This window comes from Lampris incognitus, chromosome 10 (genome assembly GCF_029633865.1).
Source record: "Lampris incognitus isolate fLamInc1 chromosome 10, fLamInc1.hap2, whole genome shotgun sequence".
Classification (NCBI taxonomy): Eukaryota; Metazoa; Chordata; class Actinopteri; order Lampriformes; family Lampridae; genus Lampris; species Lampris incognitus.
Window position 1 is genome coordinate 48,852,911 of NC_079220.1, and position 15,007 is coordinate 48,867,917.

The 15,007-nt window shown below is 46.5% G+C and overlaps 2 protein-coding genes across 3 annotated transcripts; both read right to left on the reverse strand.

The window, feature by feature from the left end:
- Nucleotides 1-1,266: 1,266 nt before the first annotated feature.
- On the reverse strand, nt 1,267-8,590 carry btr02 (bloodthirsty-related gene family, member 2). Of its 2 annotated transcripts, XR_008810812.1 has the most exons (9): nt 8,535-8,575; nt 8,376-8,423; nt 5,914-6,186; nt 5,716-5,793; nt 4,918-5,166; nt 4,690-4,822; nt 4,051-4,077; nt 1,930-2,573; nt 1,267-1,350 (listed from the first exon to the last, which is right to left on the reverse strand). XR_008810812.1 is itself a non-coding variant. In XM_056287347.1 (7 exons), exons 2-7 carry the CDS (start codon nt 6,181-6,183, stop codon nt 2,029-2,031), a joined length of 1,302 nt encoding a protein of 433 aa, XP_056143322.1. In that variant the 5' UTR covers nt 6,184-6,186; nt 8,535-8,590; the 3' UTR covers nt 2,026-2,028. The 2 variants fall into 2 exon arrangements, 1 of the variants encoding a protein (XP_056143322.1); XM_056287347.1 differs by lacking the exons at nt 1,267-1,350; nt 8,376-8,423 and having other exon boundaries at nt 2,026-2,573; nt 8,535-8,590.
- Nucleotides 8,591-11,089: 2,499 nt separating this feature from the next.
- Nucleotides 11,090-12,298, reverse strand: LOC130119842 (GTPase IMAP family member 4). Its single transcript, XM_056288434.1, has 2 exons — nt 12,280-12,298; nt 11,090-12,114 (listed from the first exon to the last, which is right to left on the reverse strand). The coding sequence occupies exons 1-2, from the start codon at nt 12,296-12,298 to the stop codon at nt 11,090-11,092; spliced, it is 1,044 nt and encodes a 347-aa protein (XP_056144409.1).
- Nucleotides 12,299-15,007: the final 2,709 nt, after the last annotated feature.

Here is a 15,007-nt window from a genome sequence, read left to right on the forward strand (position 1 = left end):
GCAGAGAAGGGCAGGTACCCTAAAATACAAATAAATATGTAATGACTGCTGTAGCTCATTTGAAAGCATTTTTTTCCTATCACACAAATAGCACCTCACACCATAATAACAGCAACAAGTATGATAAATCAGCGCTCAATATAGTGAGTCAGTCCTTATTACAAATAGCATAGCATTAGTAAAACTATCAAAAGACCCATGGAGCATATATTTATCATAAATATTTGGAAACAGGCTGGTAGCCTCATGGTTCGTGGATTCCAGCGAGGACTGGAGAGAATGGCTTTCTTTGACACAGCTGTGGGTGGAGAGCTACGTCTTGCCGGGCGAGTGGATTATCTCAGAAAAACATGAGGAAATTCTAAACACAAGCAGCTTTCATGGAGGCTTGCAGAGTGGGCTAGGAGGGCCTGTGTCATCTATTTATCATAGCTCTCAGTGTCCATCTTTAACCAGTACTGCGAATCACACAGTCTTTTCAACGGATCAAGCGGGTAACTTATTCCATAGGTTTGCCAAACCATTGCATAACAGGGACCCACAAAGAGATAAACAATGCAGCACAGACGCCTGTTGGAAACGATTTTGCTCTTGATGCCCTTTTTGTTATTCCCGTCTGAGAAGATTGCTGTTGCTAAGCTTGGTTTGGTTAAGGGAAGCGTGTTTGATCATTCTGTAAATTGGGAGATAAGAGCGAAGAGAGTGAAACCTATTCGTCATTCCTCCATTGGGCTTATCAGGGGCAGAGTATTTGTCAGGGAACTCATGTAAATATTAACTTGGAACCAGGACACCAAGAACCATTACACATATTAACTTCCGACACAAGGTTCAAAACGCATGTACGGTAAATACTGGTACAGCAGAACATGGCAAAACAATCTGTATAACTTAGTATCACACATTTGGGTCACTGATGGGCCTATTTCAATGTTGCTGTTGACGATTGCTGAGATTTTGGATAAATAAACATTGATAGAGACAAGATCAAAGAACGTGAAATCAGTTCATGTGGATACAATGTTTATTGTTGTAGCCACATGTGGATACAACCCTTATCATTGTATCCACATGAGCTATTCAACCTTCTTTGATCTTCTTACCTGGATTATTGAGCATGCATCAAGACATTGATAGGGACAAGATCTTAGTTACCTCAAAAGAAGTCTTTTAGACTGTTCCCCTTAGAGATGGGCCGCAGGCTAGTGTTGGGTTTCCGCAGTCCCTCTGGTGCCGCAGGTCAGTTTTTTGTGAATTGCTGGCGCTGGTTGGCAGAGGCCCTGAGAATTCAGTTCGGTCCACTGGAGAACCGGAGAGCCGCGGGGAATCTGTCTCGGCTGCTCAGGGGAGCTGAAGAAGAGAAAGGGTCGATCAGCTTCGACACCCAGAGACTGGAGTGGAGAACGGGCTTGCCCTCCGAGATGCCAGCGAAGGTCTGTGCGGCGGTGGGCAGAAGCACGCGCTTGTGTGCGCGACCGTGTCAGTGTGTGACTGCATGAATGTGTCCGAGTGTGTCTACCAGTGCCTGGTGTGCAAGCACAAAGCCCTGCTGTTCTGCTGTGCGCCCCCCCCCTGCCCCCCCAATACCCGTCCAGCTCCTCGTCAACCTCTGTCCCACCCTGCGCCCTCTACCTCTTTCCATCCATTCAACCCAACAACCCATTCTTCCCTCTCCTTTTCATCTTTCTTGTTCCTTGATGTGAGCCTTTTCCTCTGATCTCCACCTCTCTCTCCTCCTCACTCATTTTTATGGGTTTCCACCGATTCCCATTTTTTCTTTTGAGTGTGTGTGTGTGTGTGGGGGGGGGTCAGTCCTTTGTGTTATGCAACCTATCTGTCGAGACAGGTAAAATAAAATCTCTATTTACATGATACAATTGAGGTTTATCATACGTTATTGCTATGAATCATTTTAATAAATATAATTACGTCACTGGCTTGATGATGAAAACGTTATTGAAAGGATGAGAAATGCATTCATAAACGGAGGTGCCAACGTGAGATGCCACATTGTGTTTGTGATGAGGTTCAGATGCTGCAGCAGCTTGAGATGATGATGAGGGGAGCGGCGTTTTTGCCACCGTGCAGCCGACCGGGACTGAACAACGGATGGAGCCTGTCGGTAAACTTATCCACGAAGGTGTGGATGTGGACCCCGGAGTCAGCACAGTAGAAAGAAACCCGTCCTTCTGTGTAATCTAGAAACACGCCAATCTTTCCAGGTCTCTGTTCAAGTGCCACCGAGGAGACGGGGGAGGTGTTAGCCACGTACTGGCCTCCAGTCTTCAGGCACAAAGTCCAGAAGCCGTTGGCTGGGCAGACGGTGAACTTGCCCTTCCTGTTTATAGACTGTCTGACTACACCCAGGTGCCACTCAGCCTTCTCTCCAACCTCCACCTCCCAGTAGTACCTCCCGCTGCTGAAGCTCTCTTTGCTTAGGATGTTCACGACGCGGTCGAACCTCTTGGAGTTGTCCGGCACCTCCTGGAGTTTGCCAGTGTGTCTCACCTGTTTTCTGTCCTCTGAGACTGAGAGGAAGGGATGAGCTGTCTTGGGGCTCAGATTTACCTCCACTAAGAGATTAGTAGGAGAGAAGGTCAGCGACAGGTAAAATAGTACCTACAATATCTGCAGAAACATGCATCTCCGATAGTATGTATATATATATATATATATATATATATATATATATATATATATATATATATATATATATATATATATATATATATATACACTACCGTTCAAAAGTTTGGGATCACCCAAACAATTTCGTGTTTTCCATGAAAAGTCACACTTATTCACCACCATATGTTGTGAAATGAATAGAAAATAGAGTCAAGACATTGACAAGGTTAGAAATAATGATTTGTATTTGAAATAAGATTTTTTTTACATCAAACTTTGCTTTCGTCAAAGAATCCTCCATTTGCAGCAATTACAGCATTGCAGACCTTTGGCATTCTAGCTGTTAATTTGTTGAGGTAATCTGGAGAAATTGCACCCCACGCTTCCAGAAGCAGCTCCCACAAGTTGGATTGGTTGGATGGGCACTTCTTTGAGCAGATTGAGTTTCTGGAGCATCACATTTGTGGGGTCAATTAAACGCTCAAAATGGCCAGAAAAAGAGAACTTTCATCTGAAACTCGACAGTCTATTCTTGCTCTTAGAAATGAAGGCTATTCCATGCGAGAAATTGCTAAGAAATTGAAGATTTCCTACACCGGTGTGTACTACTCCCTTCAGAGGACAGCACAAACAGGCTCTAACAGGTACTATTTAATGAAGATGCCAGTTGGGGACCTGTGAGGCATCTGTTTCTCAAACTAGAGACTCTAATGTACTTATCTTCTTGCTCAGTTGTGCAACGCGGCCTCCCACTTCTTTTTCTACTCTGGTTAGAGCCTGTTTGTGCTGTCCTCTGAAGGGAGTAGTACACACCGGTGTAGGAAATCTTCAATTTCTTAGCAATTTCTCGCATGGAATAGCCTTCATTTCTAAGAACAAGAATAGACTGTCGAGTTTCAGATGAAAGTTCTCTTTTTCTGGCTATTTTGAGCGTTTAATTGACCCCACAAATGTGATGCTCCAGAAACTCAATCTGCTCAAAGAAGTGCCCATCCAACCAATCCAACTTGTGGGAGCTGCTTCTGGAAGCGTGGGGTGCAATTTCTCCAGATTACCTCAACAAATTAACAGCTAGAATGCCAAAGGTCTGCAATGCTGTAATTGCTGCAAATGGAGGATTCTTTGACGAAAGCAAAGTTTGATGTAAAAAAAATCTTATTTCAAATACAAATCATTATTTCTAACCTTGTCAATGTCTTGACTCTATTTTCTATTCATTTCACAACATATGGTGGTGAATAAGTGTGACTTTTCATGGAAAACACAAAATTGTTTGGGTGATCCCAAACTTTTGAACGGTAGTGTATATATATATATATATATATATATATATATATATATATATATATATATATTCACCACTGGGGATCCAAAACCATGCACGATGTTGGCAGAGTGTGTCTTTGCAGATAAAAGACTTACCGGTGTATTTCTGTATCCTCTTGAGTTCTGCAAAGGAGGTAGTTGAAATATAAATGTACTTAAAACTATAGTGACACTTTGGAAGTCCTGGACGAAGTAAATTTGATTAATTTATACATCCGTCCATTCATCCATCCATTATCCAAACCACTTATCCTGCTCTCGGGGTCATGGGGGTACTGGAGCCTATCCCAGCAGTCATTGGGCGGCAGGCGGGGAGACACCCTGGACAGGCCGCCAGGCCGCCACAGGGCTGAACGTTTTTTTTCCACTGGTATTATATTTAATGTGCATTCCAGTCTCCTTGGCTGTCTGACCTTTACACTGATGTTGTCTAAACTCATTCTATTATTCATGATATAGAAAGAGATGATGATAACTGGGACCTACAGACATGCTTCCTTAAAATACCCCTCCACGGTTAAATTTAAAAATGCTCTGAGAAAATTAACCTATTGTTTAACATGGTTTTCTCACATTAAAAAAAAAACTGAAATGGGGCGAGAAGCATATCTACTCTTTCTCCCCCATTGAGAAATTCAGGATCTCTGAATACGCAAATTATCTCAGAGCGGTTTTGGATCAAAAAAACATAATACGATGAGAGTTGCGTTACATAAAAGGCCTCACGTTACTAACCAGACTTTGACAGCCTGTTGAGCTCTTCCTTCATCCTATCCATCATGTCCGACAACGCTCTTCTGGTGATCCCCACGCACGGGTCACTTTCCACTGTAACCCTGGACCAGTCCTTCATCTCGGAAGCGATGCTCTGCACAACATTGGTGAAGAGAAAACATAATCTCAACTCTGACGGTAGCAGGCAACAACGACAAGACATCGTGACCCTCCGGCGTCGGCACTCACCAAAGTAACCTGCTCCTTATCATCACTTTCTTCACCGTTTACAAGAATCTGAGAAGTTGATTTGAGGTTGCCGTTCCTCAGCTGTTTGATCTCCTGCTTGAGCTCCTTCACCAGCGTTTCAACCCTGCATTCCTCTTCTTGCTGCCTCTCTTCAATCGCGGCGACCACTGCTTTGTGACTCCTCTCCATGGAGTTGACCAGGGCAGAGAACACCTTCTGGCTCTCACGAACCTCTCTGAGACAGGAGCTCTGATTGGACATCATCATCATCATCATCATCATCACTGTCTTGGTCATTATCGATCACACATGGCTTTGTTCAGGTTTTAATCATTGCCCTGTTCTACACAGTATATCTGTGGTTGTCCTTGTCATCATCGCTTTTGCGGTTGCTCATTTTAGCTGTGCACTTAAATAAAGAATGTTTGAGCGGGAAACTGAAATATATGGCGTCACACCAATGAAAGACATCACTCGTAGATAAAACCCCATCCTTTTAGTGCGAATATGATAACACATGCATTTTCTGTAATAAATCTACCGACACACACCGCTGCTTGTTGAACTCAACCATAGGCATACAGTCCCGAATGTGAATATGTCCAAGTACTTCTGTCCACACACACATACGTTTAAAAACAACAACACAACAACACAATAAACAGAGGCAGTCTGATCTCAATCGACCACTTCCCTTTTTTTCTGTCTGTGCTTGCAGCATGCAATCAATAGCATGAACGTTATACTTTAACGAAGAGAGACGAACGCTTTCATTATGATGGAGGGTTTTGAACGCACCTTCACGAGCTGGAGGGAACATTTGAGCCTTTCTATCTTCTGGAGCCTCTCCTGAATCATTTGCTCGACATCTAGAACCTGCATGTGTGCATGAACGAGTAAGGCGAGAAATGCAATAACACTGAGATATATGTCAAATAATAGATATCACTTAATGAATATCTTCATCCTGCTGGGACAGCAGCAGGGTCACAGTACCTTCTCCTGGACCGCTGGTTTCTCTGGGCGACTCCTCCTGTAATTGTCTGTGACATCTGCCAGGATGTGGTTGACACTGAGGTCAAGCTTTGCAGCAAACACCCTCCTACATTTAGGGCAGTAGTTGGAGTGGTGTTGGGTCCAGTGCTGACAGAGGCAGGCCTTGCAGAAGCTGTGTCCACACGGAATGGTCACCGGGCTGCTGAATATCTCTCTGCACAGAGGACACAAGAAGTGCTTCTCGGAGAGGAGGCCGATGGTAGAGGCCATGCTCTGCAAAGACAATGCCTTTTTAGAGAGCGGCGTTGACAAGTAGGACTGTATGCAGAGAGACATCGAGACTTCGTTTTGTTTTTGTGCAAATGCCAAAGACTCCTGCCCCTCCCCCCTTCTGCCCCCCCCCCCACACACACACAATATTGTAACGTGCATGGATAAGAAGACACGCTGGCCACAGGCTCGCGGGTCTGACCCTTTAGTCGAGCGGTTAGCGATGCCTCCTGCGATGCGGGCGATACGGGTTCGCTTACCGACCGCGGCAGGTCCTGTGGTTGCGTTGACCCCCGAATTCGCTACAATATTCAACATTAGATACTGAGCGTAAACAGGAAGAAGGAAATTTGTCCAGTTGGCACTATGGAGCTGAAGATGAATACCAGTTTAACAACACATTTGTCAGGCAATTATTTGGTGTATTAATGTTAGCGTAACTCATACGGACAGCACATGGACCATTATGACGAGTTATTAGGAAGAATGCAAAAAAAAGAGTAGAAAAACCCAATAGTGAATAGATTTTTTTTTTTTGCTTTGTTCTCCCTGTTTTGTATGTTTTTGGCGGTGTCATTTCTGGGAAATTTTGGATGTGTTTTTTGTGTTGCACTGCTGTGGGCTGGTCTTTGTGTATGTAAGTACAAGTAAGAAACGACAATAAACTGTTCCTAATCCTGAGTCCTGATATTCTTCTTTAGTAACCTTTTAAACTAGTCAGATCCAGCTCCGCAGCATATAAGGGAGAACTACTTCTCATAAAATACGTGAACATGGGGCGTCTGGGTAGCGTAGCGGTCTATTCCGTTGCCTACCAACACGGGGATCGCCGGTTCGAATCCCAGTCTTACCTCTGGTTCGGGGGGGCGTCCCTACAGACACAATTGGCCGTGTCTGCGGGTGGGAAGCCGGATGCGGGTATGTGCCCTGGTCGCTGCTCTAGCGCCTCCTCTGGTGGGTCGGGGCGCCTGTTCGGGGTGAGGGGGTAGCGTGATCCTCCCACGCGCTACGTCCCCCCAAGCGAAACTCATCACTGTCAGGTGAAAAGAAGCGGCTGGCGACTCCACATGTATCGGAGGAGACATGTGGTAGTCCTGCAACCTTCCCCGGTTCGGCAGAGGGGGTGGAGCAGCGACCGGGACAGCTCGGAAGAGTGGGGCAATACAATTGGGGTGAAAAAGGGAGGGAGTGGATAAGTGCACATCACCATAAACCTGTGCAAATGCTTTTAAGCAAACTGTTGAGTTTTTCCATTGAATCCCACTGAAATATTCGGTAACACTTTCTATGAAGCTTGCATCTATAACGCCCTATAAGCATCTATAACGCCCTATAAGTGTAGCTATAAGTCATTGGAAGATTCATTATAACCATGTATACGCCCTCACACCTCATAACCACCTTTATGATACATTATGTCAATTTAAAACGGAATAGTCCTTCTACAAGACGGTTGAAATATTTTTGGTATTTGCATCACGTCAAATATTATATATCATGGTATATATGAGTCCTAGTAAGAGCGATATTCAGTCTGGTGACCACCGTAGAGAGACAAGTTAACAGGTAGATTCGAGAGGTAAATAGAACGTGCTGTGGGCAGCATTCCATCCAGCATGACGTCACGTCAGTACACACAAGGCACGTTGTGTACATTCCCCCATCCCTCCGATAATGGTTAACACTTGGCTCCTGTGCTGTGTCTTAATCCCCTGACTATTTCCCCCCGCACATCCGGTCGCCGCTCTACTTCGTTTTCCATTGTACCTCTGGAGAACTCAAGTCTTTCTGTGATCAAGTCGAGTCGGTTGTATTTGTGTAGCACAACGTCACAAATGACAAATCTGCCTCAGCGGGCTTTGCAGCAACACAACATCCCGTCCTTAGAGCCTCTCATCGGATAAGGAACAACTGCCTAGGAAAAGGACACACGAGGAGGACGGACCTTCTGCACTGGAGGCAGAGTCCAACAGCGAGGAACGTGGTGGGAAGTATGCTGTAAAACAGGTTGGCACGAATGCCTCCTGACGTCACCGGCTGTCTAAAAGCCTCCTGAAACCTTCCAGCTGCTTTTAAAGTCGTGTGGGGGAGGGGTTTCCCCCCTTTCCTCCAACGCTGATCTTGGTTTCGAACTGGAGACTTTCGCGTCTACCGTAACGTGGTAAATCTGACTACCGCTCTATGGGGATCACCTTACACGACTCAGGAGATGGCACTCACAGTTCATTCCCAGTCGGCTCCTTTCAGAGTCAGTAAAGCAAATCAGAATAAAGTTTTTTAAAAAAAAATACAATCAAAAATCAGGAATCACGTGCTGATCGTCGTAATTCAAGTTAAGCGGAGGTCCTTACCTGTTTCAGCTGCTGCGATAACCAGACTCCCAATGTGGCCCGTGAGGTTGACTCAGAGGCAGTTCAGTGCAATATACACACAAGTGTACACCGGGGGGGGGGGGCAGGGCTTCAGAAAAGGAAGGTAGTCAAAGAGAAAAAAAAAACTCCACCCAAAGCATTATCAGAGTTACTGGTGAACACGGGGAATGTCGGAGGTGCAGCATTCTCCCTCTGGCTGTCGAAGCAGAGCGACTGCAAAGCACAAATTCTGAGAGAGGCTCGCTGCTGAAAGTCATGGCGACGTTTATTTGTAATGACTATCCGGTTTAAAACAGTGTGAGAAGACAACAAATGGTACCTTAAGGCGGGGGGGGGGGCTGGGAAGGAAAAATGTGCCCTGGCGGCACGGTGGTGCAGTGGTTAGGAAGGTCCTGGGTTCGAGCCCCGGGGCAGTCCAGCCTTGGGGGTCGTCCCGGGTCGTCCTCTGTGTGGAGTTTGCATGTTCTCCCCATGTCTGCGTGGGTTTCCTCCGGGGGCTCCGGTTTCCTCCCACAGTCCAAAGACCTGCAGGTCAGCTGATGTGTGTGTGTGTGTGTGGGGGGGGGGGTGCCCTATGATGGCCCAGCAGTCTGTGCAGGGTGTCTCCCCGCCTGCCGCCCAGTGACTGCTGGGATAGGCCCCAGCATCCCCGTGACCCTGAGAGCAGGATAAGCGGTTTGGATAATGGATGGATGAAAGGACTTTTTGATTCAGACACCACCACCACCCCCCACCCCCCAGCGATACACCACCACCCGCGCAAACCACCGAGCAAACTCGGCCCGTCCGCCATTGCCTTAAGGTAATACTTCCCTTGAACAGTAACATGCAGAACAAGCATATAATTTGCCCCCCGTTCAGAGATCTGCAGACATAGATTTGTCCCAAAACCGTCCTTTCGATGCACCAACACAGCAGCTGGGCAATCTTGTTTCATGAACAGAAATGTAAAGCAAAACATAACAGTGTAATTTGCCGGACAGTAAGACTGACTGTGGTTGTACATTTACTTTATTTAACATGGTATTGAGCCACACAAACAACCGTTACACACCACTATCACATGATATACACCCATCAGCCAAAACACTAAAACCACTTGCCTAATACAGTGTAGGTCTCCCTCGTGCCGCCGAAACAGTTCTGACCCACTGAGACATGGATTCCACAAGACCTCTGAAGGTGTCCTCTGGTATCTGGCACCAAGACGTTAGCAGCAGGTCCTTTAAGTCCTGTAACTTGCGAGGTGGGGCCTCCGTGGATCAGACTTCTTTTTCCAGCACACCCCACAGAGGCTCGATCAGATTGAGATCTGGGGAATTTGGAGGCCAAAGCAGCACCCTGAACTCTTTGTCGTGTTCCTCAAACCATTCCTGAACTATTTTTGCAGTGTGGCAGGGCACATTATCCTGCTGGAAGAGGCCACTGCCATCAGGGAATACCGCTGCCATGAAGAGGTGTACTTGGTCTGCAATGATGGTTAGGCAGGTGGTACATGTCAAAGTAACATCCACATGAATGCCAGGACCCAAGGTTTCCCAGCAGAACCTTACCCAGAGCATCACACTGCCTCTGCCGGCTTGCCTTCTTCCCATAGTGCATCCTGGTGCCATCTCTTCCCCGGGTAAATGATATACATGCACCCGGCTGTCCACGTGATGTAAAAGAAAACATGATTCATCAGACCAGGCCACCTTCTTCCACTGCTCCATGGTCCAGTTCTGACGCTCATGTGCCCATTTTTCGGCGGTGAACAGAGGTCATCATGAGCACTCTGACCGGTCTGCAGCTACGCAGCCCCATACGCAGCAAGCTGTGGTGCACCTTGTGCCCTGACACCTGTCTATCATAGCCAGCATGAACTTTTTCAGCAGTATGAGCTACAGTAGCTCTTCTGTGGGATCGGACCAGATGGGCTAGCCTTCGCTCCCCAAGCGCATCAATGAGCCTTGGGCGTCCATGACCCTGTCGCCAGTTCACTGGTTGTCCTTCCTTGGACTACTTTTGGTAGGTACTGACCACTGCATACCAGGAACACCCCCCACAAGACCTGCTGTTTTGGAGATGCTCTGACACAGTCATCTAGCCATCACAATCTGGCCCCTGTCAAAGTCGCTGAGATCCTTACGCTTGCCCATTTTTCCTGCTTCCAACACATCAACTTCAAGAACTGACAGTTCACTTGCTGCCTAATAATCCCACCCCTTGACAGGTGCCATTGTAAGAAGGCAATCAATGCTATTCACTTACCTGTCAGTGGTTTTAATGTTTTGGCTGATCGGTGTATAGTTATTTTTCCACTATGTTTCTGCGTATAGAAGCTTTGAAGGTGAGATCTGTAATAGCATCAAACAATGGTACTTTGCACACATCCTTTTTGGTCTGATTTGTGGACACTTGTGTGTTTGAGTTGAATATAAGTAATGTAAGCCAAATGCATTAACCACGTGGGGCTCATTTGCTAACAGGTCCCTTTTTAACACTAGTACAGATGCTACCTTTAAAAAGCAAAGCAAAGGTTAATGCAGCTCAGGTCACTGACGCGGGGACGAGAAAAAGCGATTGATGAAGATTGAGTTGAAGTTGAGTCTGGCGGAGGGTGTAACTCTCTCCTCCAAATGTTGTATGGCCACCTGGGCTGTACCTCCCGCTGATACCCCTACCGCGCCACCCAGTATACCATACAGAATCATGCCCCCGGGTCCCTCTACAGCCCCAACCAGTATGCCCATGCTGGCCCCTGCAGCTAAGCCCATCCCCAGCCCCCTGACCAGGGAGGTTCTGAGCCAGCCATTGTCCATCTCCGCCTTGGCCCTGACCTCTGCCTCGACACCGGCATTGTAGGCATCCCTCTGCCAGCGCAGCTCCTCCCCACTGTAATAGTTCTCCAGCTCGCGCCGCACCTTCTCCATCTCCGCTTTCCGCTGCTTCATCAGCTTCTTCTCCTCCCGCTTCACGTTATCCTCCGCTCTCTGGAAAGCTCTGCTTGAGAAATAGCTCCCTCCCAAAGAGGCCACCATGCGCTCCACTTTCTGGAGCAGCTCTCGGTCCCGGCTGCGATCTCTCCAGTTTGTGCTGAAGATGTGGAAGCGTCCTCCGAACTTCTCAATCAGTTCTCTCAGGTGCCAGTTGGTCCGCAGCACCCGGTCATCCAGACCGGCTCCCTCCAGGTTCCCCTCGTAGGCCAGAAGAACCATGCAGTGACTGAGGCAGTTTTCTCCAAAGTGCTTCATCACTAGCTTGGGAGTCTTGATGTCATTTGGGGAGATGTTCTCCATCTCAAACACAACCAGCAGGGCATGAGGCCCCGGAATACATAAGCACTTGGACCTTCTCAGCTCGGTTTCCCTCTTGGTTTGAGTTATGTCTTTGTCGTAGATGTTGGGGGCATTGATCACAGCCACTCGTCTCCCGGCCAGCTCTCCTGTATTCTTCCTGCTGCCCGGGATGCTGGTGACATCCTTGGAAAACTCCTCCCTCCCGAGTATGGCGTTGGTCAGCTGGAACTGACAGGGACCACTGCTACCGACCACCATGAGCCTCAGCTCGGTAGCGGATGCTGTTAAAGAATACGAGCCTTAATTTCATTTAAGAAACAAACAACAACTGAATACAACAAAACCAACGCCCAGCTTGGTGCCCTTGTCATAAGCACTGCGTGACGTGTTTAGCATCAACACAAATAACAACCTGGTTGTACCCACAGTAAAGTAAGGCACCTCACCTTTTTTCCTTTTATCCATCTGGCAAAGTTGCAGCCCAGAGATTCACTCCTTGAACGTGGACTATGACAAAAGAAAGTGTTTGGGTGCCGGCTTGATTCGAGGATGTTGCACGTAACCATTCAGTGGATGCAACTACATACCCCCCCCCCCGTTCTCTTCTCTCTCTCTCTCTTTCTCTGTCTGCTGCTGATTGGGTAATTGGATGTACAATTTAATACTAGGTGGAAAAACCCCTTGGGGTAGGAAGCTGGTGGCTAGCACATCCACATTTATCGACCCCTTCATCAAAATATGTTTGTTCATTATGCAATAAACAAATCACATTGTCACACAGTAGAACTATTCACTGGGACCCTGAATATACAAGAATGGCCGTTGAATTGTTTGTTTCCTAGAGATATTGATAATAATAATAATAAATAAATACATTTATATGGTGCTTTTCTAGCATTGTTAATGAATATCCATTTCCCATGCTTTTATATGCCTTTTGAATGTTCCCGTATAAGATGAAGAATGATGTGGGCAAGTTAACAGTCTCTCATGATGGTAACTCGGGCGCAGCCATAGCGAAGGCACGGGGATAACTGTGTCTTTATTCACATTAAAACATGCGGTCACTGGAGTCGTTAACCTGCAGGATTTATGCAACCCGCTTCATTTCACAACATCAGGTTCATACGATTAATTGAAGGGTGACCCCCGGAGGTTACTGCAGCTTGACTAATCAGTAAAGTCAGTGATCAGTCTACCACATGCTGTTTTGCCTGGAATCAGGAAAATCAATAACTCATTATGTCAGTCGGCTCCTGTGCGAATAGGACATAAAATAGCTCTCAAATACAGAATAGTGTCCATTTGTCGTCACTGTCTGGAGAGAGATGCTGATATTGGGGTCAGTCTGTAACGCCCCCCCCACCCCCCACCCAAGCAACGCAGATGACCATGAAAGGAAAAAAAAAAGAACTGTAGTCCATGATATTTCAAGGGTTTTTGTAGGGGATGAATTATGACACACTTTTCATTCATTTCTGATTCATAAATAAAGAAGTGTCATTCAATATGATAAAAGAATGAACGATGAAGTATTGCCGGGAGGAAATGTTGAATGGGGTGGCTAAAAAGGCACCATTGATGTTTTTTTGGGGGGGGGGGGCACTCAAAACATTCTTTGGATTTTAGTCTTTACAATACAATTGCAATCTGTGTAGTTGTGCAATCAAGAGGATTTCATAAATGCAAATGAGTATTTGAAGATAATAGCATAAGAATCCTCTTTGAAAATATTGAGATTTGAAAATATCATGCTCCGCACTATCTTTGTAGTCTCCCTGGTTAATATAGCATAGTTTCAGTATTTGCAGACAACTCTATGGTACAGTATTGAAATATCTAGATACAAGCCCATATAGATACAGCCCATAGATAGATAGATAGATAGATAGATAGATAGATAGATAGATAGATAGATAGATAGATAGATAGATAGATAGATAGATAGATAGATAGATAGATAGATAGATAGATAGATAGATAGATAGATAGATAGATAGATAGATAGATAGATAGATAGATAGATAGATAGATAGATAGATAGATAGATAGATAAAGCCCATATAGATCCTCCGGAAATGCTCCGACCAGCTGGCTGAGGTCTTCACAACTATATTTAACTTCTCACTGTCCCAATCTAAAGTCCCGGCATGCTTTACGACCACCTCTATCATTCCTGTCTCCAAGAATCCAACACCCACATGTCTGAATGACTACCGACCCATAGCACTCACCTCCATTGCCATGAAGTGCTTTGAGAGACTGGTTCTGGCTCACATCAGAAACACTATCCCCTGCCACATTTGACCCACATCAGTTCGCCTACCGTCCCAAAAGGTCTATGGAGGACGCCATTGCCACTGCCCTGCACTTTGCTCTGAACCACCTTGAACTTAACAACACTTACATCCGGATGCTGTTTATAGATTATAGCTCTGCCTTCAACACTATCATCCCCGCCAAACTAACCATCAAACTCCTGTCCCTTGGCCTCAACCCCTCCCTCTGTAACTGGACCCTGGACTTCCTGACCAACAGACCTCAGTCTATTCACTTAGGTGACCACACCTCCTCCACCCTGACCCTCAGCACAGCTGCCCCCCAATGCTGTGTTCTGAGCCCCCTCCTTTTCTCCCTCTTTACCCACGACTGCCTGCCAACTCGCCCCTCAAATGTAATAGTTAAGTTTGCGGATGACACCACAGTCGTAGGCTGTATCACCAACGATGACGAGACAGCCTACAGGGGTGAGATTCAGTACCTCACATCATGGTGCACTACCAACAATCTTGTTCTCAATGTGCAGAAGACGATGGAGCTGATTGTGGACTTCAGGAGGTCTAGAAGCTGCAGCCACTCCCCCATACTCAGCAATGTGGTGGAAGTGGAGCGTGTCTCCAGCTTTAAATTCCTTGGCGTCCACCCCCAAAATTCTCGCCAACTTCTACCACTGCACCACAGAGAGCATCCTGGCCAGCTGCATCTCAGTGTGGTACAGCAACTGCACCTCAGTAGGCCAGAAAAGTCTGCAGCGGGTCGTCACCGGTACCCAGCTCCCAGCCATAAAAGACATTTATCACAAACGCTGCTTTTGAAGGGGTCTCGGCATCAGGAGAGATCCCACCCACCTCAACCATGGCCTGTTCTCCCCCCCTGCGCTCTGGGAGGCGCTAC

Excerpts from the sequence above, each read along its gene's own strand:
- btr02 (XM_056287347.1), bottom strand. The coding sequence starts at position 6,183 with ATGGCCTCTACCATCGGCCTCCTCTCCGAGAAGCACTTCTTGTGTCCT. Across the intron at positions 4,823-4,917 it reads ATAAGGAGCAGGTTACTTTG|AGCATCGCTTCCGAGATGAA; the intron begins GTGAGTGCCGAC and ends AATGTTGTGCAG. Across the intron at positions 2,574-4,050 it reads GAGGATACAGAAATACACCG|TGGAGGTAAATCTGAGCCCC; the intron begins GTAAGTCTTTTA and ends CTAATCTCTTAG.